The following is a 23346-nucleotide window of genomic DNA, read 5'->3' as shown; positions in this document are numbered from 1 at the left end:
CCACCCTCCTTAAGCTTCAATTTGCTTTTTTTAAAACTTGGGTAGGACCATTTTTTGCTGAGATGTTGAACTTTGAATCAAGAACTCTTTTGTCTTTGATCGACGATATCTCGGCAAACAATGGTCGCACAGGAAATTTAAGGGCAGTTCTGAAAACTGGAATGAATGGAAAATTTCATCTTCAAGATCGCAACGGAATCTTGTAGGACATTCATTCTAGTTTTCAGAACTGCCTTTGAATTTCCTGTGCGACCATTGCTTGCCAAGATATCGTCGATCAAAGACAAAAGAGTTCTTGATTCAAAGTTCAATATCTCAGCAAAAAATTGTCCTACCCAAGTTTTTAAAAAAGCAAATTGAAGCTTAATAAACCAGCTATCCGGTTCATACCATGGCTTAGTTGAAAAAAATAAATCTACGCTTGTGGAATTGATAAAAAAGCATAAAAATTTGCTGTTTTTTTCTCGCACTTTTTTCTCAAAATTGCGCAGAACATGTAGCTCTGCATTTTTTTCGTCATAAGATCTTGAAAATAGAAACTTGAAGCTTCAAAATGCGTTTTTTTAGACCTCGATACGATCATTTTTCACTGAAATACAACATTTTTAAAAATTACTAAAAATTCGGAAAAATCTTTAGATCCTTTATCTTTTTGCGTTAGTGTAGTATGGAAGACCTTATTATTTGATCTGGATATTGAATACTAATATACAATAGCTTTGGAAAGTAGAAAAAAAAATTGACACATAAACCAGATTTAAAAGACCGAATTTTCTCCAATCATGAAGAAAAATTGATATTTGAATCCAAGTTCATGCTTACAGGCACGTGTTCCTCTCACCGGATATAGCTGCGGCTTTGTGTAGATTTTTTTTTATCATTTGGAATCGTTTTGGGGGGCGGCGCGATCAATTTTTTTTTTACCCATATTAAGGGCCACCCTAATGTTTACAGTGTTTAATAGCTGGATAAAAAACCGGAAAATAACGTTTATTTTCAGAAAAAAACGAAATTTTTATTCTTCACTTTAAGTGCGGTCTGCGAGTCATTCTGTAAGCCAAAATTCATTTACCAGATTTCACGACGAAAATGGAAGTAAATTTTCAATACTTCGAAATTAAAACTTACACATGTTTCGAATAAAACAACATTTAACTATTTTTTTTTAACCGTTTTCCGCTCAACGATCAAGAAACTTCAAACTTTTAGTTCGAAATTTACGGAATTGTTACATAACGCGTTTTTTTCTCTCCAGTACAATAATCGTGCGATAATGTTTCTCGTTCAATTTTCCCATTTCTAAGTACGAAACCGGTTATTAAAAATTCATCATAAAAACAATAATGTGCAAACAATTATATATTTACATAAACGTATATATATATTCATATTTCGAAAAAAAAATATCTCGAATGAAATAAATATTAACATCTATTAAATAAAGCGAAAATTGTAATATTTAATATCCTTATATTTATTTTCCAATGCGACACATTATTATTTTTATAACAATTCTAGGCCTGTCTTCTATATTTCGTATCATTTTTTTCCCCATAATTGTTATATATTCCCGACATACACATATATTATCGTATTTAAATATGTCCGATCAACATTGAAACGTGAAAAAAGAAGGAAACAAAAGTTTTTATGAAGAATTTTTTGAATATGATTGTGAAAACCTGGAATTTCCGATCATAAAAAAATACGAGCCGGCAGAAATACCATAGATTTCTTACGCGGTGTTGGTTTTTCAGAGATAAATGCAAGGTCGATAATCATGGTTAAGGGGAAAGTGATAAAGTATCGAAACTTGGATTTAATGATCGAATTTTGTGTGACAATGAAGGATAAATGCTCGAGATGAATTTTTCTTCTCTCGGAGGATGAAAAAAATGCGAGTAAAGTCGTTTCAAAGTTTCAAGGGCACAAGGACAATTGCTCCCAAAGTTAAATATCAGTCACTTTTGAAACATCGTGCGTTCGGAGGTAATAACGGAGTTTCATGGTAATTTTTGGTTTTCTTTTTCTCATTTTGTTTTCTTTTGCGGTATTTCGTTTTCTTTTCCCTGGAGAAACGTTTCGAGAGAGCATTATGACAACCTTGGAATTCGGCGGAGGGCCAGGTACTTAATAATTATTTTTCCTCTCTTCCGCTCCCGTCGTTCAACTGCCGCAAGATTTTTCTCGATCTTATTGATCGTTTCGCCGACCGCGGTTAAGAGACCTTCGTTCGATCGGCGTGCACCAGGGTCAGTGATCCTACCAAAGAAACTATCGTTCGGTCGAGCCATGTTATCGGATTTGGATAAATCAATCCTCCCTCGTAGAACCCGAGATGCCCTCCGTGTGCCAATTCAATGTACAACACGTTTTTGTGTTTCGCTGTTGACAGAATAACGACAAATGAGAGATCTTATTTCTGTAAAACATCAATTTTTCGTTAAAATTTTTAAAAATTACAATTCAGATATTATCGTTGTTATTCCCGATATTACTGTGAAAAAAATTCACAAACTCAAAACGATCTTTACAAAAAAATCTAATCCAAAGTCATAGGAGTTCCTCGTAGTTTCTTTCAATCCAATCCGCAGTAAAATTTTTGAATTAAGAGTTGTAAATTTTATCGTTAAAAAGACACTTTATCGGTAACAAACCATTAATTATATAAATTTGATTTCTCGGCGAGGAAAAGAATGTTGATGTCGGTATGACGTACCACAAATTTAATCTGAGTTCAATCCGTTTCTTGTTCCACGGATCTTAATGTAACCTGCAGTGTTTTTGGCATATGCGTTTTCAGATTGTGATTTGATGAAGTCAACAAATAATATGCAAAATTTAAAACGCCCATGAATATTCAGTCGCATTAGAAACGTTTAATGCGACCTGAGAAACGACGATTGGTGTGGCGCGAATTGGATTCTGAATAATCCAGTAAATTTTTATATTTCTGGATCGCCGCCTTTCCATACAATAATATCTTACTCAGTATTTCCTCCATTCAAACGTTAAAGACGTTCTCCTGGAAATTTTTAAATCGTTCTCAAGTTTCATCTGTTTGAAAGAATCTTGCAATACTGTTTATCGAAACGATTTTTTACAACTCTGTTTTTTTTGCGTCGCCGATACATCGCTTGGAGGATATAAATATTGAGTAACCTCGAGGGTCACCGAACATAATTCTGAATGAAAATAATTGTTCTTTTTTTCAACACTTGAATCGTGAATATGCTAAATATGTGGAAGTTGATTCTTTTTTTTGAAACACCAACAAAAAAACTCTGACACGAGATTATTCTTCCGGGTACGTCACGCTACTCCATTTTGGCTGTTGGATCACAATTCGTACCTGCGAAATCTCGGATGGGTACGAGAAGCATTTCCGGAACGAGTGGATCGTCCAGGGCGTTCATAAAGACCATCGGAATCGAAATATTGCCTATGTAATTAATACTGCTGCTCCACTTGTACAAGTCCTTGACGGACCGAAAATTGTGTACCTGCAAAAATCATTGAGTAAAGTAATAAACGAAATGGACGTTGTCGATTGATTTTACACTTTGTTGTTTGACAGAAACACAAAAACAACTAAAACTTTCTTTCAAATTGAATATTTCTTTAATTTAAAATTAAAATTTGCTTGATTTTCGTGTGGTAAAACTTCACCGATCAAAAGTTTCTTGGACTCTCGATATTTGAATGTTTTTTATAGACAAATAAAAAAAAACGAAAGCTAAATTTTCTTCTCTATCCCGCCAGCAAGCAAATGATTACATGTTTTTTTTCCTTTAAATGAGGGAAAAATGTAGGAAATGGTGGATTTTTCAGGATTTTGCTTCCCGTTCCCGTTTAATTTCAACCAATTGGTGGTCTCGATTACCTTTCTTGTATAAGCTTCATCAAGCTCTGGTAATGTAGCCGCCGAAATAATATCTCTTTCATTCAAGCCAAATCTTTGCTGCACTTCTCTAGATAAAAGTACATCTTTGTGTCGTAGAATAATATTCTTAACTGACTCCGTCATAATGTAGAGGTAGAAACGTCTGAAATTCGTCCAATTAAGCAGGAACTTTGTACCACTGGAAAAAAAGAGGATTTAAAAAAATTATTTATCATTATTATTATAAAAACCGTTTTATCCAAGAAATTTCATGATTTTTCGTCTCTCGAATCATGCAAAAACATTAGAACGATGAATGCTTTAACGTTGATTGTTCGGTCGACAACCGAGCTGTCCAAATCTGTCACAGAAAGAACGAGTAAAAATACGTATAAAGTACGCAATAATTTCGGTCGGAATCATCCGCAACGGATAGAAATTAAAATTAGTAAAAAAAACTGGCAAAGAAAACATCACTTTGGTCACGAAAAATTTTGTCAAGCTTTACTCTGAATATATTTTCAAACACTTTTTTTCTTTCCTACGGAGAATTTGGAAGGGTCATAACGACAGGACAATTTTTATTAATCATCCAAAGTTATTGGGTATGTGAATCATCCAACAGAATTGTGGGCGTGAGGCCGTACGCACAAAACGTCGAATGAATCAAACCATCACCTCGAGTGTTTTCTTTTCTCACAGTTTTAGTCAAGAAAACATCAGATTTGAACTCACAAGATGAGACACGATCTTGAGCAACCAGAGCCAACAGAAAGGAAAACGAAATTAATTTTCAATTTACATTTTTCATTTGTTCGAACCAATACGACTTTTCATGCGGGAGCAGGACGTTTCGGCGCAACCGGTTCGGCGCGGCTGTACGGCCGCGCCCATGCGATCGAATTATCGAATCCATCGTGTTTTTTTATTTTTTTACGATATCGATCATAATGACGATTTTTTTCTTATGCGTAGAATATTTTCCTTGTCACTGAAGATAGAAACCAAAATTTTTCATATGACTATTTCGAGCACGTTAAAGGTAATAAATAGTTAGCAAACGCGATCCATCTCCGTTTACCCACACACACTTTGTCGATGTTAAATACTCGCATAATATTGAAACGCGGGCGACGGGGGTCGCAGGGGGCGAAGCCCCCCGACAATGACTATTAAAATTTTAAGTTAATCATCATGAGTACCATCTCATCTCGTATTCTGCGAAATAACTTTTATTTTATTATGGTCGATTTGGCATGGAATGCCATATTTATTCAGTGGATTTATTTTCGAATGGGAGAAACGTGAATACTGTTTTTCAAAAAGATTCTACGCGAATTGACCTCCATACGATTTAGAAAGACTACATGCAGTCTTCTCGCAATAACACGGATGTAGCAATGTATACTGTTCGGTCCCACATCACCAATTTACTGTTGTTCTTCGTTCTGTGAAGAACGCTTTTTTCATAAAAGTGCTCAAGATATTATTTTATCACGGAAACGAATTTATTATCGAAACTGAAACAACTTGATTTATTGAAACGTTCTCGTGTCAGAACGTCCCCGCGCCGAAACTTCCGCGCCAAAACGGTCGCGACGAAACATGACGCACCCTTCCATGCTTATTTTTCATAAATATTTTTGAGATGTAGAAAAGCTCTACTGCAAAATGCCTGTATTTTAATTGGACAAAGATTTCTTTACAGAAAATGGATAAATTTTAAGTATAACTTTCGATCATTATTGATATTATATTGATCCTTTTCTCTAAAATTTTAATTCACTTTCCAGACAAATTTAAATTGATATTTTTCGTACGATGATTATATTTTTTAAATTTTTCTCAAATTCTCTCGTACCAACATTTCATGGTGTTTTCGTGTCATTAATCGATTTTGCAGTAAAACCTCCTTTTGGGGGGAGTGAATGTACTTGTCTCAACTTTGTTTTACAGCATATTCTTGACGAAATTCTTCCAGAGATAACAAGAACCAATAAAAATGAAAAAAAAAAGTTTATTAAATAAAAATGAAAGAAAAAATTCCGAAGCTGTCATATACGAATATATAAAAGTGCAGCAGAGTTGGCTCCTTTTCAATACTGTGCTTCCAGTCACTTCCGTAAGAAAAATATTCGATTTCTTGAAAATCCAAAAGGCAAAGATTCATCAAAGTTTGTAACTCCGATTGAAAAAGGAGGCCAGTGGTTACGTACTCGATCGCGTTATAGCCTTGGCAGATAGAAATTCCACCAATTATTTGTGGCAAAGTTTTTCCGCCACGTTCGCCCATGTATTTCGTAACAAGATTTCCGCCCAAACTGAAACCAACGCATACGATTCTAGTGCCAGCATGTTTTTCCACAAGGTGTGAAAGCATCACGTGATAGTCATCGGTGTGGCCTGTGAACAAAAAAAAATGATTGATAAAATCTCAAGTCGTTGATAACAAGCTATTATTATCTTTATTCAAAAATATTCGAACGAATTGGTGTTACCAACCGTAGGTAAATATCCTGGGTGCGGTGACCTTCACACTCGACAAAGCACCAACGTGATTGAGTACAGCGCAACGATATCCGTGACATTGAACAAAATGTACGAAGGTTCGAATGTACACGCTTTCAGAGCTGTTCCCGATCCCCGGACAAATTGCGATCGTTATGTCATCTGTAACGAACAAATGGTTGGTGTGAATTCATTGAAAATCGATCATATTTGCATGCTTTTCATTTCACAAACAGTACTTCAATCGAGCAAAAAATTATCGTTATTTACATTATTTTAACTCCAAATTTTCAAGTGAAATCCAATAATTCGAATGACTGAATTTTAGCTCATTGGAATGCAATATTTTCAGCCAATTTCGAATACTTTTATTGTCAATTTTTACTCACTTTGACGAAATTAAATGTAATGAAATCATTTTTAAAATGGAAACAATTTCGCTGCGCTCAAACCGAGTAATCTGAATTCTTTCGCTCGACTTTAAGCACAGAGATAAAAAAAAAAATAAATTATTCGTGACGAACGCACTGGAAATACAGTTTTTTTCCGCTCGATTTATAACAAAAGTGTGAAAAAATTCCATTGATTCATAAATAGGGTTGTAACTGAAAAAAAAATGAATCATTCGTTTCCAATCGCGTTGCATTGAACTGATGATTTTTAAAGCAGATTAATTTTTTTTTGGACAAAAAAATATTCGAAGCATCTCGAAAACTGAATATTTCACTATTTCTTAAAGCACTAAAAATGTTTTTCCGATTTATGAATTTAACGAGTTGAAAATTCACTGCCATTCAAAAACCGAATCGAGTGATCGAGAAAAAAAATTAACGTTCGTTAGAACAAAGTGCAACTATCGTTTTGCTTCGGTTGCCAAAGTCTTCTCGTGTAATCTCTCGAGTGCATCGGCCCCAGTGATTGCACCGTTTTTCAATCGAGACATAAAATTTTCCATCGAATTTGAGAGCGTTCACACCAAAAAACCATCAAATTATCGACTAAAAGTTCGAACTTTTTCAAATTATTTTTCTTTTTTCATTTTATTTTGCATATTATCAATGATCATAAAAATATCTTCGTAAAATTCCATGTTCGAAAGCGAATGCAATGAGTTATTCGGACAAGAAACAAAAGAGCCAAAAAGCCAACTAAAATGTGTGAGAATGAATTTTGGAATTTCAAAAACTCTAAAAATTCGTCACACTTTTACAAAGATTTTCCATTTTTCCCTCTAAATTCAACATTTCAATGTTTTGTAGACAAAAATCTCAACCAAATATTCAATATTAACGAATATTCAATTGACGAAAAAAAAAAAATTGAATTCATTGAAATTATTGTGCTAACGATCGCCCATGGAATAGTTTTAAGCAAAACGCACTCCTGGCTATTTTATCTGCCCTAACATTTCCACCGGAAAGACTGTGTGCATTTTTCATAAAATGTTGTTCGGCGTTCTTGGAATTAAAAAAAAAAACGACGCTTTAAAGCTGCCTTATCATCATTTTTCCCCGTACTCCACGAGTCGAGAAACTTTGGAGCGATTGAATGAACAACTTTTTCAAAAACTTTTATTTTTATTTTCTGAAATGAAATTGAACAATTTTTTGAAAAAGCTCAATCAGAATTGTACGATTCAATAAAAATGTGCTGTTTTTTTTTTTTAATTTAATTCAATAATTATATTTCTGTTTCGGTTATTAATAATATTAAATTATTATTTAAATTATCGGTATAGTTTACTGGAATAATTGATAACTGTCAATCAAAAAAATTAAAATAATAAATTTGCGGATTATCGGTGGATTAATTTATCGATTTATAACAAACCTTCGTGAACGTTTGTGAGAGGCTGGTAAAGATCATACGTGAGAGTAGTTTCATCTGGTAGAGGGATAACGACTCTTTCGCCTATGGGCCATGGACACCTGACTCGACCAATAATACTGTGCACTACGGTCTGTACATGCCCGCTGAAACCCCACAACCTCGTGGGTTTATAGCTAAAAAAATGAGAGCAGCAACTCAGTAAATTCAAAAATGTTTCATTCGTGGTCAGAAAATTGTTAAATTTTCGTCCGGTGGAAGCGAATTTTTGAGTGACTTTTCAAAATTGATTTTTGCTTCCTCATAAAGGAAACTTTGTGATGATGGAAATTTTTTTTTTTCCAGTTTTCAATGTCAATGTGCTCAAAATGTCCCAAAACATCGAAAAATCATTTCTAGAAAAAATGTCCGGATGTGTGTGTGTGTATGTGTGTGCACGTGTGTGTGTATGTCATGGCACTGCAAAATTAAAACGCTTATAATTCGGAAACAGTTTGAGATACAGGGCTACCGTTTTGCACAGATGTTAATCTATACAAGCTCTTCATTCTCTGATAATTTTGTCAGAATTTGTAAAAAAAATTACGAATCCTACGACGTTTTAAATTTTTCATAAAGAGGGTCTCGACGCTCTAACTTTCGATAATTTTAAGATTTATTAATAATTTTTTTATTTTTATAAATAAACTATCATAATAGGAAGATCGGTATTGAATTTAGGGAATATCGGTTGAGCGGTTTAAATTTTATGATTTTTTGAATTTTACGAAAACATGAGTTTTTAAAAAAATCGTCTAACGGCTTCAATTTTTGGAAATTTTGTAAGATATTATGTATAAGTCTGTACTTCCTCTATACTTTCCAGAAAAGTTTTCGGAATTATTCAATTTCAATTTAAATAGAAAAACGATAAAAATTGAAAGTTGCAAACTGTTTTTTCTTATGGCTCGTCATTTAGTTTTTTTTTATGAATTTAAACAAAGAGATAAATTAAAGTTCGTAAAAAAAGGTAGAGAAAATACAATATTTCCTTGTATACAAAAAAATGCTGCGAATTAAAATTTGCAAATTGCTTCCTCAAGATGGTCAAGATGCACGATGCTCAAAGCAAAATGAAAAATATAGCCTCTCATAGAGGAAGCTTTGAGCATCGTGCATCTTGACCATCTTGAGGAAGCAATTTGCAAATTTTAATTTGCAGCATTTTTTTTCCAATGTTTCATTCACTGAAATTTGTGACTTATTGAATAAAAAGTTTAGTTTGACGAGAAAAGCAAAATTTTCATCAGCATTCTTAGTCGATTTTGCCATTTTTTATTTATATGAAAATTCACGGAATTTGATTTTATTTTCGAAATTCGAAAATTTCCAACAATTCGATTTTAAAATTCGAAAATTGTCCAACTAGCTGAGCCTAGTGTAAATTCATTGAATTTAATTGGAATTAATAAACGAAAATAAAATAATTAATCTCGGAATTCTAAGGGAAGTGAAACTCGAGAAATTCATTTAATTGTTTATTTTCAAGGTCATGCTCAAAACCCATAATAAAAAATTCATGATAGAATGAGATCAGAATCGACGCGAATTGAGCGAGGTAGCGCTGTGGAGACATGCATATTGATTGAGTGAATAGGGCGAAAAAATAGTTTGCTACTATTTGGCCTCGTTGCCTCGATACCTTAATCGATCGTTACACTGCATTATCTTGTTTCATACACATGCACACGCGAAGCGTTACGGTCATTATGGTTTATCGCGGAGCAAGATGGAACTCGTGAGAAACGAGCATGCAGCTTTTTTTACCAGTCCAAATTGAACGTCAAGTAAAATGAAATAAAAAAAAACTGTAGACATAAAAAGTTCGTTGAGAAAAAACGTTTGGCTGATTTCCAATCGAGAACGAAGGATTTTACACGCGGTCAAGGAATCATGATGCTCAAACGACATTTGTGCTTTTACAAAACTCTGTTTTGCATGAGAGTGTAAAAATATTTTAAGGCTTTATTCGATTTTCAAAATCACTTTATCGAGTGTCAAATCTTATTGGAGATTATTCGGACACGAAAAAAATAGCGCTGCTTGCCGCGCTCTGGTTTCCAACGGAGAAAACAGTTGGAAAAATTTGGATGGAGGGATAAAAAAAATGACGAAATTTGAAATATTTAAGGTTGATGGATAACGGCTACGTGATTTTTGCAGCAACTATATTTTTCGAAAATTTCAAAAGACGAAACTTGCTTGAAAACAATAATTTTATTATTTTAGAAATATAATTGGTAAAGAACCAACATTTTTATACAATTTTATTATTAAAAAAACGTCTGAAGAGTTCATTTTGACTAGCGTAGTGCAGCAGCTGCTGCCGCTGCTGTTGATGTCACGCTGTCAGTTTTGTTCACAAATTTTATAGGTTATGAAGTGAGTTTACTGTCCAAAGTAGTATTGCAGTGGAGGAAAATGAAACAATGAACGATCAAAAAGTTTACCGGGATAAAAATCGTCGTTTTGTAAAAATTTACAAAAAAACGTGGCGAAGCTAACGAACGACAAAATATGACCAAAAAATCGAACTGACGTCACATGCGAACGTATATTGAATGCAGCGTTGTCAAACGTTACTGATCCATTTGTCGTGTAATCCAAATGATTTCTCATCAGATATTTTTTCATATTTCAGCCGATTTTCAATGGTAAGGTTTAAAAACTAAAATACTCATGTATTCTTGAATATCCACGAAATACAACGATCGATTTTTTTTTGCGAAATTTTGGATATAACTAACGAAAAAATTCATTAACTTTTGATGTGTGCACGGCTTTCATATGCCGGAGTGACAAGTGTCAGAGAAAAGTCGATATTCAATAATTAATTTGCTGCTAAACTACACGGTAACTAGCGTCGAAATTTTGCAAATCTATTCAGTACGTATTCATTTTTGCTTATACCAAAAATATCATCGCGTAATCTTGGATAGCGAATATTCACCCATCTACCTTAAGCTCATTGACCTTGATCTGCAGTTCCGAGATACGAAAATTGAACAATACTTTTTCCAAACTTGAAGAATTCAAATTGTAGTTTAAAAATAAAGGACTTCGATTTTACTGTGAATTTACATACTATGAAAAATATTTATCGCTCCGAGTCTTCGTCTAATGCCACTTTTATTATTGTCAAGTTAACCTCAAAACTCAAAATGATTTATATTCCATTGCTGTCCGATTTTCGAGCCCGCGCCCCTGAAAGGAGGAATGTATTTAATTTTGTGAAGCATCTTCGTACAGGCAGGCTAAGAAAAACTGTCAATTTTTCATTTCCATTGTGAGTCGCAAACCTTACCAAAAATAATCGATTTTTCGAATGAAATTAATTTATTAAATATTCTTCAATAATTAAAAGCCTTCGTTTCTCTTTTCATTATTAAAAACTTCACAAACACAACAAACTTTAAGCTTCAACCGTTTGTTTTGAATCCGTGTCGCATGGCCACCATTTTTGTCCTCTTTGTTGTGAAAATGAGTGACCGCGATGAAAGATACGGTGGCGTCAGATACTAAAAGCGTGCTGGGCTGTACGCTGTTTTTTCGGAACCTTGACCCGTTTCGACTCGTGCGATTTTTTGCCTGCTAATCTCTAGCAGACATAACAACCGATTCTAAATTATTCGAATTTTTGCAGTTTTTTCTTCTCGTATGAACCCGACCCCGAAAAGCCGGAAACCAGAAAAACACAAGAGAGACTGCTGCTGACTGTCCAGTCTCTAACGTACCATTGAAAGACTATAAAAATTCCCTCGACGAAAAATATTGAACAAGTATATTCGTCGATCCCTCAAAAAAATAATTAAATGAGTAAAGAGAGTGATATTTTACAAAAAAATAAATAAGTCAATCAATCTTCGCCAAAAACTTTTGGTTATAGGTTATAAAAACTTGGCAATAGGTTATAAAATGTTGAGTGATTTCGACGAGTACGTTGGTCAAATATTTGGATTATTGTCGCCTTTTATTGAAAGTGCAAAAAATGGTAGATAAAAAAACACTCAATTAAAAAATATTTCAAGATATTTCGTTGTTTTTAGATTAATTTATTTATTTTAGCACCGCCGAACGAGACTAAGTGAATTTAGAAAAATTCGCTTAGTCTCGGTAAAATTATTTTTCGTCGCCAAAGTTATTCCAAGATTCTGCCAATGAAAATGGAAAAAACCGAGCCCTGTGTAACTATCCTGTAAAACCTACGAGCTTACGCTATTCATGAACCTTACGGCAGTGTTGGGAACTAAAAACGTGTGCGGCAAGCAGATTATTTAGCTTCTCTACACGTACAGTAGGGTCCAAAACGAAGGGAACAATTAACCCGTCTCGAGCCTTGACAGTCCGAACATTCGCCGCTCTAAAAGGAGAGAATTTTGTAAACCCACAAAAACAATTAATAGCAAATTTTGTCAGCTACCGAAAGTGACTCGTTGCATTGAAAATGGCTGAATCCGAACGGTTTTTGAAAGCGAGCGGACCAAAAGAAAGAAAAAACAAAAATTTCAAAGCCGAAAATGAAACACTGAAAATCATAAAATAATTCAAAATAGTGTTCCACTTGTTTTGGACGTGACTGTACAAAACGACCGTACGCATACCGAGAGGTTAGACATCGCAATTTATCGATCTAATCCACCCCTCGTTGTCATTGATCAAACTAGACGATTACAGTAGCAGCTCAAATAGACACATCAAAAATTCATCGATACAGGTTTCCCAGGACGATGGAAAAACGTAGAAATACACTCATTTTGTTGTACCCTTATTCTACTGGGTCTGTGAGACCCGGCAACGATGGGCTTGGTACGTCGTGTCAAAGCGCTTATAATTCGGCAAAAAATGGTCTCATCAGAAACACCGCGAGTTTGTGCTTCTTTCGAATCGAAGCAATTTTTGTCGGGTCTGTCAGACCCAATAGTATACTTCTTGAAATAACGATAAAAAGTTGATTTCTCGGAACTGTCAGACTCAAATATGTCCTGGTAGACATGAGGATTGAAAAATCAAATTTTGAGGTTTCTCAAAATGAAAATAAAGGAAAAACGAATATAAAACTGATTACAGAACTCCGAAGCTTACAGCAATATTATGTAACATTATATATTATGTTGATAGAAAAACTTACGGCTCGGCGATAACAGGTGCAATCTTGAGGATTGTGGAAACGAATGCATTATCTTGACAGTAAAGAACCGGCTTTAAAGCCGAACTGTTTACGTTCAATATTCTGAATAGTATTATAAGAACAACGGCGAATACCGCGAGGAGTGCAGTTGACATTTTTCACACTTTTCACGAGAAATGAAAAAAAATTAAATGACATTGATGAAGGTTTTTTTCAAAAGCTAACGCATATATAAGAGTTTATATACTTAAAAATCTTCTTGACCTTCAGGCCTTCAAAAATAGCCTTGCCTGGGTGAAAAAAGTAAGAGAGTAAAAAATTCCGGTCGTGCTTAGAGACGAAGCGCGCGTGCCGGTCTCTGGGCACGGTGGAAATTCCCCTCGCCCCGCTGTCCGCCCTTCCCAAACCCGGCCTACGATTGAGCAGCCGCTTCTTCCCGAAACTCGTTTGCCGTTCACTGACACACGGTAAAAAAGAACGAAAATAAAAACACGATATGTATTCAGATCCTTATGGACTGTTATTCAAAGTTGAACGAACGACTAGAAAAACTATCGCGTGTTAACACGTTTTACCACGTTCTCTGCTCTGCAGAATGTTCTCCCGATATATTGTAGCATGAGGTAAATAGTGGGGATTTAAATGAGAATGGGATGTTTTTTTTACCAAGAATTGCAGCCTATGAATCACACATTATCGTCACGAAATGATTGAGGACGCGATTGATGATGGAATTAAAAATAAAACGCGTTGCTTCATTAGTCAGACATTGATAATTTTTTTATCTCTTTTTACTCCGATTCTTGATTTTTTTCTCTCTTCTCTCTCTCACACACTCACACTCACACGTGTTTTATATTTCTTTCGATGACGCGAGATCTTCGTGCATGCGGTCAACATGAATATGCCATAAAAATTAGTCGCGTACTACTCTCGCCTCTGCGTGCGCGCAAGTACGACGTACGACGATACTTGTGAACGACACAAGCGTCTTCACGATTCGTGAATTTCCCATAGGGTTAAACGAATGACAACATTGGGGATTTTCAGTACAGCGCTATCTAACGACTACTTTGATAGGCAAACTATAATTTTTTACCTCCTACCTTATCAACTGAGACTTATCACAGAGTGCAAAATTCTTTTATTGTCTGGCGAAAATACGAAATTTTTGCTCTTTCTCAACATTTCTTCCATGCAAAAATGTCACCCATGGTTGCTATAATTTTGAAAAATTGATTGGTCGTTTTTATATTTCATTGCCATGGAAGATGTGAAAGTTTTCGAAGTAATTGTTCCATTGTAAATTCTGCGTTATTTCAATATGATTTTTGGCTTTGAAATAGAATCAATTCTACACAAGATTGTTCTCATTGTTTACATAAACTTTTACACAAATTTCTTACAGTTTAATGTGGTTTTTGCTTTGGAAATCTTTAAAATAATAGAAGAAGGATTCCATGAAAAATATATAATTTGGTCGTAACGTTTTTTTTAAAAAAACGAAACAGATTTCTTGAAATTTGAAGTATGCATCATTCGAAAAAGCATGTGCTACCATCTGTCACCATCACAACAAACAACACAGCAACCAAACTGCTGTGGCATCTGGTGACCGTGATCAATAACTGAAAGTCGAACAAAATCACGAGATTCAAAAAAATCACGAGTAACCTCAAGCAAAAGAAAATCGTGTGCTTATATCCGTAAAATAGTCTAAACTGTTCTTCATAATGCAAACATAACTTCAAAAAACATGCGAGCGAGTGTCGACTTTAGTATAATTCGGCAAAAGTAACAGAAACGTCAAGACATAACCTCAAAAACCAAACATTGTTAGCGCAGAAGCCAAACAGCTACAAAACAAAAACATAACCTTCGAAATTTCATAGAATGTCAACTTGAATGTCAAGTGTCATCGAAATCGTTACAAAAAATAGAACAAAAAAAATGAGAAATATGATAATCCGTAAACAAATATGGCCGAAAACGTTAAGTGATTTTGTGTCAATGACATTTGTTTTAATAATCGTTCCGCTCTTGTATTGGTTCGAGTTATGGGTAGTTTTGCCAGAACTTTTCGAGCCTGGCACATTGCCTTATGTGGTTCATTTCGTATTTGGTAATTTCGTTATGGTAAATATCGTCGGAAATTTCACTTATACAGTCTTGTGCGACACAAGCACAAGATACATAGTTGTGCCAACGCAGAGAGCGAAAATTGAGGATGGTTGGAGATATTGCAGTGTCTGCGAGTCTGTAGCACCGCCTCGGTCGTGGCACTGCCCTAATTGCAACATTTGCATTCTGAAGCGTGATCATCACTGCATTTTTACTGGATGCTGCGTCGGTCATTACAACCACCGTTATTTCCTCATGTTTGTATTTTATCTGTTCGTTGGAACAGCCTATGCATTCTTCTACAACAATTATTTCATTTGGGGGAAATTGGACTTTGACTTTCCAATGTCGCTCCTCAAAATAGTGTTTCCTCTTGCTTTTTTTGTCTTTGGATTCGATCCCTCGATAAAACAGTTTTATCTCATGCTCTACATGGTCACCGTTATCGGAATGTGCTTTGCCGGCGTTCTCACCTATTATCACTTCAATCTCGTTCTTTCTGGAACTGTTGCTAATGAGAAAAACAAAGGAGTCAGAAAATACAATCTTGGATGGAGAAAAAATGTCATCGAAGTTTTTGGAGACCGATGGTATCTTACTTGGATCGTTCCATACATAAAATCGAATTTAACTCACGATGGAATCTCCTGGCGAACGCAGAATCTTACTACAGAAACTCAGAAATCGAGATAGTATTATCGAATATTAACATTTCTTTTTGTAAACTCAAATCTATGTCTATATTCCAACCAAAAGAGTTGTACAGTATTTTTATCGATAAAGAATATTGTGGAGACTCCAACCATGCATTGTTGGAATGCAATGAAAGAAACGTTTATTGACAATTTTTGAAAAATTACGATTGTTGATGTTTCACTGCTGTTCATTCGTTTCGTTCTGATAAAATTGTGAGTTTTTGAAACATAGAGCTACCTATACATTTGGCTTCTGCTTGGAAATTAGAAACAAAAGATTCAATGCATCACAATGATTCAAACACCACCGCCTTTGATTTTGGCATCTGCCGCTTTGTCCGAGCGCGTCGACAATTGCAACATCTTAATCGTCAATTGATTAGCGTCGACAACGTCGAATGAACGTGCATTTATAATTAGGATACAAAGCACAAAGACTATTTTTGGTGAGTGGAAAGTCTCTGAGTGTGGTGCAGGTCGAGGATCCTCCAATATTTATGTCTATAATGTTTTGGCAACTATTTCGATGCTTGAGAGAGTTTCATCGCTATAAAATAATCTAGTATTTGTGAATTCAACGCACCTCAATTATCAAAGCACATTAAGTTCGTTGAGATTAATCAAGAAATGTACTTATATCTACAGACATGTGTACCATAGAATTTTGGGCAGTGTAACAATTTTTCTCATCGTTTTTCTATATTCCAAATTAATGTTCCTCTTGAATATCTCTATAATCAGTTTCTTTCCACTATTATACTAGTTCTTATTAAAAATGTAAATGATTTTATCGCTGTTCATCAGAGAACATGAAAAATTGCGCAATTCTCGATTAAAAAAAAGGATGGTATTCGCTCTGCCTTGAAAGCAATTTGAAAACAACAAAGAACTGTAAATTATTACTTTTCTAGAGTGGAAGACTGCGCTAGGGCTCGCGCAAACTGTCTTTTTTAATTCTCAACATCAAACCCCTACGAGGCATCTTGAATTGGGACTGCTCATAATTTCACTTCTTCTATGTTACCCTTGTCCAGTGATAACAACATTGAAGCAGTGACATTTTGGAATTCTTTTTGAAACTGGGCCTACGCTAAATATTGAAGCAGTAATAGTTGGCTTAACAGTTTTATTTCATGATAATTATAACAAAGCAGAGAAATTTCTTGAACAATGGTGTTTTGGAGAATAATATTTGAAAATTAATATACTTCTGGGGATTGAGATGTTTCGACGTAATTTGGAATAGAGACAGAAAGATTGGACTCTCACCGTTGAGTCGGCATTGTGTGAAATCATTGAATCCAGCTAATATTTTAAATCAATCTACAAAACTGCTAACTTTCTTGCTGTTTTTCTTTCTGTTTATATTCTGAAAATGGTACCAAATAATAGTTTTAAAAATTTCTGTATCCAGAATAGAAATCATGTGCATTGTTCACCGACTCAAATAAGATTTTGCATCTTCGTATTTTCCACCGCTGTGAATTCCTGAATCATAGAAACGTCGATTTACTGTAAATACAAATTGTTCGTAATTTCGATATTTAAACAATGTTATTATTAACAAAAACAAATTTATATGTATATACACACAATTTTAATACATGTTAACGAAGAATAAAGAGGTGAATATTGCAACACAGAGATACGCATTTTGATAATAACATTAATTCAACGAATGGCACGACGGAATGAGAGATCATTTGTTTTTGGCAGAGATACCAATATTTGAAAGTGCTCATCCAAATTACCCTTCTCGTTCTATTGTGTCTATTTATTGCTTTTGCATAAGAAATGCATCGGTGCAGATGTTCTTTTTTTGTCAACTGTCATTTGAGGCACGAGCACTTGTTGCATCCACGTAAATAACCCGAAAATTTCGTTTGCAATTGGCATAGAAAAGGGAAATGATCATTTTTCAAGTTCAACATTTATATTTTCCTTCTATATTTTATTTTGAAGGCTACTTTATTGGAGCTCACTTCCCTTTTGCTTATACAATTTCTGCATACCTTCCACAAACTCCAGAAACTCCGAAATCAATGAATTTTCAAAATAATTTTTTTATATTGGGTTTTTTTTTTTTTAATTTTCAATTAAAAAATAAAAAAAAATAATTACATTTAATCTCTTTTTATGAACCGTTTAGACGTAAAAAATCGTAATTTTTTAATTAAATTTTTGTATTTTTTTTCTTTTTCTTCTGCGTAGTGAAACTACTACGATTTTTTTCTTTTCGTTTTTCCTCTATTTCAAAAGTTCATACAATCATTTGTTTTTCAACATTCCGAATATTTTCAAAACGTCATTTTCACCGTTCAAAATATGTCTTTTCTGTCCAATAATAAAAATTCTAATATTTTCTATTTCCAAAAACCAACACACCATTCATGCCTTAAACATTTTTTTAAATTAAAAATTCTGTCGTAATCGTCAACGCTAAAATCGATTTCGATTTTTTATTAAAATACGTGAAACTGAAAATATTTTTCCCCAATTCCTCGTGTTTAGTTTCCCAAAATGGAGGAGTTTAATACTCCCAACTTGAAAATCAAATTTCCCCTACCCAATCGACATAGTCCCCCGTCAAAATATTGGCCCTTCGAAATTTTTTCTCATCCCTTCCGCTACTTGATGAAATCTACAGTTTGTAGTTGCAGAGAAAAATTCATAGTACTTGGAAAGCAAGGAAATACGCTAAATTTTACTGCACTTCACCGATGCACATTCCGGATGCTATTTTTTGTTTTTTTTTTCTGTTTCGTCATTGTACAAGGCACTGAATAATTATAGGAGCACAAACTCGTGCCATTCTAAAAGTAACGAAGAGCCTACTGCGTGAGGTCGTCTAGCAATGATCTAGTTTATAGCGCGGTCGTATAACAAAAGCTAAAATAAAATGGGAGAGGTCTCACTCAAGAGACTAACGGTATTGTGCATATATGTATTTATTTATACGTATGGACTTTGCAAAGGGCTGTACGAGGAATAATAAATTTGTCATGGATCGAGCGGAAACCAAGTGACAAATTAATTTCAACGTTTGAAAATCTCAGTCTGAGAGAAACGCTGCAAAAGCAACTTGATTTTTCTATAAAATGTAAAAAAAAAATGTTCTTTCGTATTTTTATCGAGGGATATAAAATTCAAAATGGCGTATTCAACACTGCGTTGATAAAAATGATGAAAAAAAGTATTTTATACAAAAGGAAGTTCCAGCCCAGACGCTGCTGGCATCGCTAAATCTGAATTTCAAATCAAGCACTCAAGCTGGTGCATCTATCGTCCTTGAAAAAATTATTAAAACATCACTCATAGGAGAAATCAATTTTCAAGGATTCCAAGGCTCATGGAGATCTTGTAATTAGAATATTGGAAGGATTCGATCGAAAATTACTGGACCGAAATATAATCGAAATAAAAAATATCCCAAGAATGTAAAAGCGGTTCGTACTAGTCAATGAACAGTCTTTGACCATATTTTTTCAAAAAAATTACCACGGGCAATCATATATAGCACAATATTATTAAGAAATCTTGTAATGATTTTTTAATGGTAAATAATATTTAAGTTCATTTCATTACGAAAAGGATTTTATACAGAGTTATTAAGGAAGCTCGGTCGCGTAGGGCCGGGTTCTGTGGGTGCATGAACGGGGCACCCCGTTTTTTTTTTAAATGCGCATATTTGCATTACCACAATGCATTATAAAACGATTATTAATCATTTAAAACAGAAATAATCAGTCACACATCAATAAAAAAAGAACAGAAAAAAAGGTACAGTTTGACGTTACGATCCTGCTGACAAAAAAGTGGCAACGTCGAAATATAGAGAAAATAATTCAACAGCTGAAAATGACTTGATTTCATACAGAAATACTCAACGATCTATTACGATTTTTTTTCGGTCTCAGTACCTGTGATATATAACATTATTTATTATTGTTGAAAAATAAGTATATAAATTGTGTGTTAATCGTTAAAACTTGACGTTTTTATACAATTAATTCGTTTTTTAACCTCTATGTACGCGTATACACACGCCCGGACGTGCGTGTGTTTTTCACAAATTCCAGGTTAGACAGTCGATGCTCCAAATATCGCGCATGCGCTTCAGCGCTGTGCTGAACATCTGATTTCTGCGACGTTGCGGAATCATCGCCTCACCGTCACGAAACGTCCCAGAACATCGAGTTTGTAGACATTTTAACAGTCAATATCTTTTTAGATAGGTCGATAACTCCAAACTTTTTTGATATATTCTGAATCCTTACGATTTGGAGAACAATACTCTATTTTTTTGTTTATTTCTGTTGCGTAAGTGCATATATCCTTTAGGACACGCGTTTTGAGAGTGACTCTTCCAATAAGACCCGTGTACTATTTTTTTTGTTCTTAAATGGTCGATGACCCCATCTGAAATTTTGCACATGTCATTATTGATAATCTAACTATGAGATATTAAAAAATTATTTTTTTCTGTTGCGCAGGCATTCGCGACCGAGCCTCCTTAACACTACTCGGTAGTGCAGTGTGAAAAGTTTACGTCTGGCAAGATCAGACGTAGTCAGTTGACAGCTGAAGTTAGAGCTTACCATAACGACAAAAAAGTTCCGTAGAGCATTGTACAAATGTTTACATTTATAGGTTGTGCGACGTTGCCACAACTTCACGGGGTTATGAATTTCTGAGGTTTCTTGAGCATTTGTCGTCTTTAACTTTATATTTCTAATTCAGATATCCGTTGGCCCCCCTTCCCCCCTTTTTTTAACGAACCGTTAAAATCCTGAGGGTTCAATGCGTATATAACAGACGTTTTTTATGATTAACATCTGATATTAAAATACATGAAATGTTGAGTTATGCAGGCTTCGAAGTCATTGTGGCTATACATGACACGTAAAATTGTATTCTTTTGACTATAAAAATATTTCAATTAAACAGTCGTTAAAAGACCTTGAAATTTCACAGAGATTAAGTTTTAAGCTTGGACTATAATATACAAAAAAATTATAGTGCCATCTGAAATGGAGCCTAGTGCTTATACATCGTTAAAATCGGTTTCACTTTAAACATCCGGTATCAGAAGATTATTGGATTTAGTTGCAGTAGCCAAACTCGTGGAAATTCCACGATGCTGTACGACTTGATCAGTACGCTTTTTTTCGTATTTCCAAAAGTTCTTCAGATATTTTCCAAAAACTAAAATTTCGTTTTTTTAATCGACTATATCTATATCTAGACACAATAAATAAGAAAATATTTTTAAGCGCTTGAATATACAAGGGTTTCAAGCACATTATGCTGTTGATGATTTTTCTCGTGTAACCAAAGGCAAGGAAGTAAAAACTAAAACCATCGATTATTTGAAAACCAAATATTAATTTTAAGGTTGTTGCTAAATATTTTTAGGTGAGGGTAAGAGACGAAGCTCTTGTGCTAGTACATTGAGTGTCGTCAGCAATGCCACCTATCATTACTATTCATTCAGATGAAAAATGCGAAAATTTTCAAGTGTGTCAAATGTAATATTAATTATTATTCAAAAATACGTTTATTATCACTTAAGGTTGTAGGGTATTTTATAGCATGTAAGAAAATATATAAAAATGCACATTTATGATAGATTTCGTAAAAAGTAAACAAGAAACGTCAATATTTATTCATAAAAATGCAATGCAAATTTGATAATTCAATTTTAAAAATCGTCTTTCTTCATCTGTTTTTCAAATGTCTAAAACGCCATCCACCATATTGGATTCCAACGTGACGTCACTTCGATAGTAAACAATCTAGATTCTTATCGTGCGTTCTGTATTAACATATTTTGAAATTTTACAAGTTATTGTGCACGTTTGTGGACTTTTATCATATATTTTATTAAAATCGCATGATGCAAGACGGTTTTGTGAAAGCAGAAGTACAAATCTACCAATGATAAATACGTTGATGGTGGCGATGAATCCACAATTTTTGTGGCATTTTTATACACTCGTATTATTGCATTCAGGCACAAAACACCAATGATATACCATTATGACTCATTATTTTCACAAATCCTGTTACTTGGTCTTTCGCAATCGTTTTGTTTACTAACGACGTCACAAACCGAAACAACACGGCGGCTAGCGTTCCCGCGCGAAATTTGAAAATTATAAATAAAAAATAGTTTTTAAGACACTTTTCGGTCTTATAAAATTGAAATAAAAATTCCACTGGTTTATCACTATCTCAGTATTACTTTAAAACAGTTTTAAAAAAAGGTCTAATATCCTATTGAAAATTGCGTTGAAATAAAGACAAAGTTTGGCAACGTTGCGAAATTTCTCCGTACTCAGCGGTTGGGTTGGATGCATTGAGCTCTATGCCTCTGCATATGATCGTGAAGCAGCCACATATTTTCGGTGATTATTTGTCATTTAAGTCAGTAAACTATCTGTTCTTTTTTTGATATAAGCAAAAAAGTTTTAAGTTAAAAAATTGTTAAAAAGTGTTAATGGACTTCATCCCATTCAACTGACGCAGTGAAATTACATTTTTACACAGCCTCGACATTTAATTTCTCCAAAATGATTTCGGTAACCTCAGTCTTCCTTGAAACAGTACATTCAAAAGATATTCATCAACAAATAGAAATATTTTTACATTCACCTCAAAAATAAAAATACAAAATACTTTGCGTCTATACGAAAATATGTATCGAAATAAAAGAGTACTTCACAATTTGTTTGTAAATTTATTATATTGACACTCATTCTGACTCATATCTTCTTAGCAAAAAAACTTTCCCAACACGTTTTCCAATCTGCACATACATTGCTGATACGTACATTCTAATATCGAATTACTAGCACATAACTTCGAATATGCGACGTTGCAATATCTCTCCTGTCATAAGTCACCTTCGACAAATTTTAAGCTAGATAAATTATTGGAAATATTTAATTTCTCTACTGTCCAAAGTTTGTTCCATCGCCTATCCATTAATAACAGAGATATGGGAGGGGGGGGGGGGGGGGGGAATGTACGGCTACTCCGTGATTTCTCATAAGAGGCTGCGTTAACGTGGCTTGTCGAGGCAGAAAAAATAATTATAGATATTTCGCGTTACAACCCACCTCGGACCTTAAAAATTTGTATGA

The 23346-nt window shown here is 34.3% G+C and overlaps 2 protein-coding genes across 8 annotated transcripts; one reads left to right on the top strand and one right to left on the bottom strand.

Annotated features, from left to right (window-relative positions):
* Positions 1-989: 989 nt before the first annotated feature.
* Hydr2 (abhydrolase domain-containing protein 2) lies at positions 990-14356 on the bottom strand. 7 transcript variants are annotated; one of them, XM_043432166.1, is made up of 8 exons: positions 14232-14356; positions 13386-13548; positions 8222-8394; positions 6386-6553; positions 6100-6286; positions 3884-4082; positions 3353-3503; positions 990-2385 (listed from the first exon to the last, which is right to left on the bottom strand). In XM_043432166.1, the coding sequence occupies exons 2-8, from the start codon at positions 13538-13540 to the stop codon at positions 2219-2221; spliced, it is 1200 nt and encodes a 399-aa protein (XP_043288101.1). In that variant the 5' UTR covers positions 13541-13548; positions 14232-14356; the 3' UTR covers positions 990-2218. The 7 variants fall into 7 exon arrangements, with proteins under 7 accessions (XP_043288101.1, XP_043288099.1, XP_043288096.1 ...); XM_043432164.1 differs by having other exon boundaries at positions 13386-13842; positions 14232-14352; XM_043432161.1 differs by having other exon boundaries at positions 13633-14349.
* A 652-nt stretch (positions 14357-15008) lies between these two features.
* On the top strand, positions 15009-17845 carry LOC122418146 (probable palmitoyltransferase ZDHHC24). The gene has a single exon (XM_043432205.1). The coding sequence runs from the start codon at positions 15291-15293 to the stop codon at positions 16197-16199; it is 909 nt and encodes a 302-aa protein (XP_043288140.1). The 5' UTR covers positions 15009-15290; the 3' UTR covers positions 16200-17845.
* The last annotated feature ends 5501 nt before the right edge of the window (positions 17846-23346 follow it).

The sequence above is a fragment of the Venturia canescens genome, chromosome 11 (genome assembly GCF_019457755.1).
Source record: "Venturia canescens isolate UGA chromosome 11, ASM1945775v1, whole genome shotgun sequence".
Classification (NCBI taxonomy): domain Eukaryota; kingdom Metazoa; phylum Arthropoda; class Insecta; order Hymenoptera; family Ichneumonidae; genus Venturia; species Venturia canescens.
Note: the sequence above shows the minus strand (reverse complement) of the source record. Positions and strands in the feature narration are given on the sequence as shown.

Coding starts and splice junctions, on each gene's coding strand:
- Hydr2 (XM_043432166.1), bottom strand. CDS start 13,540: ATGTCAACTGCACTCCTCGCGGTATTCGCCGTTGTTCTTATAATACTA. Junction 6,554..8,221: donor TCTCACAAACGTTCACGAAG/GTTTGTTATAAA, acceptor TGTTCGTTACAG/ATGACATAACGATCGCAATT. Junction 6,287..6,385: donor ACCCAGGATATTTACCTACG/GTTGGTAACACC, acceptor TTTTGTTCACAG/GCCACACCGATGACTATCAC.
- LOC122418146 (XM_043432205.1), top strand. CDS start 15,291: ATGTCAAGTGTCATCGAAATCGTTACAAAAAATAGAACAAAAAAAATG.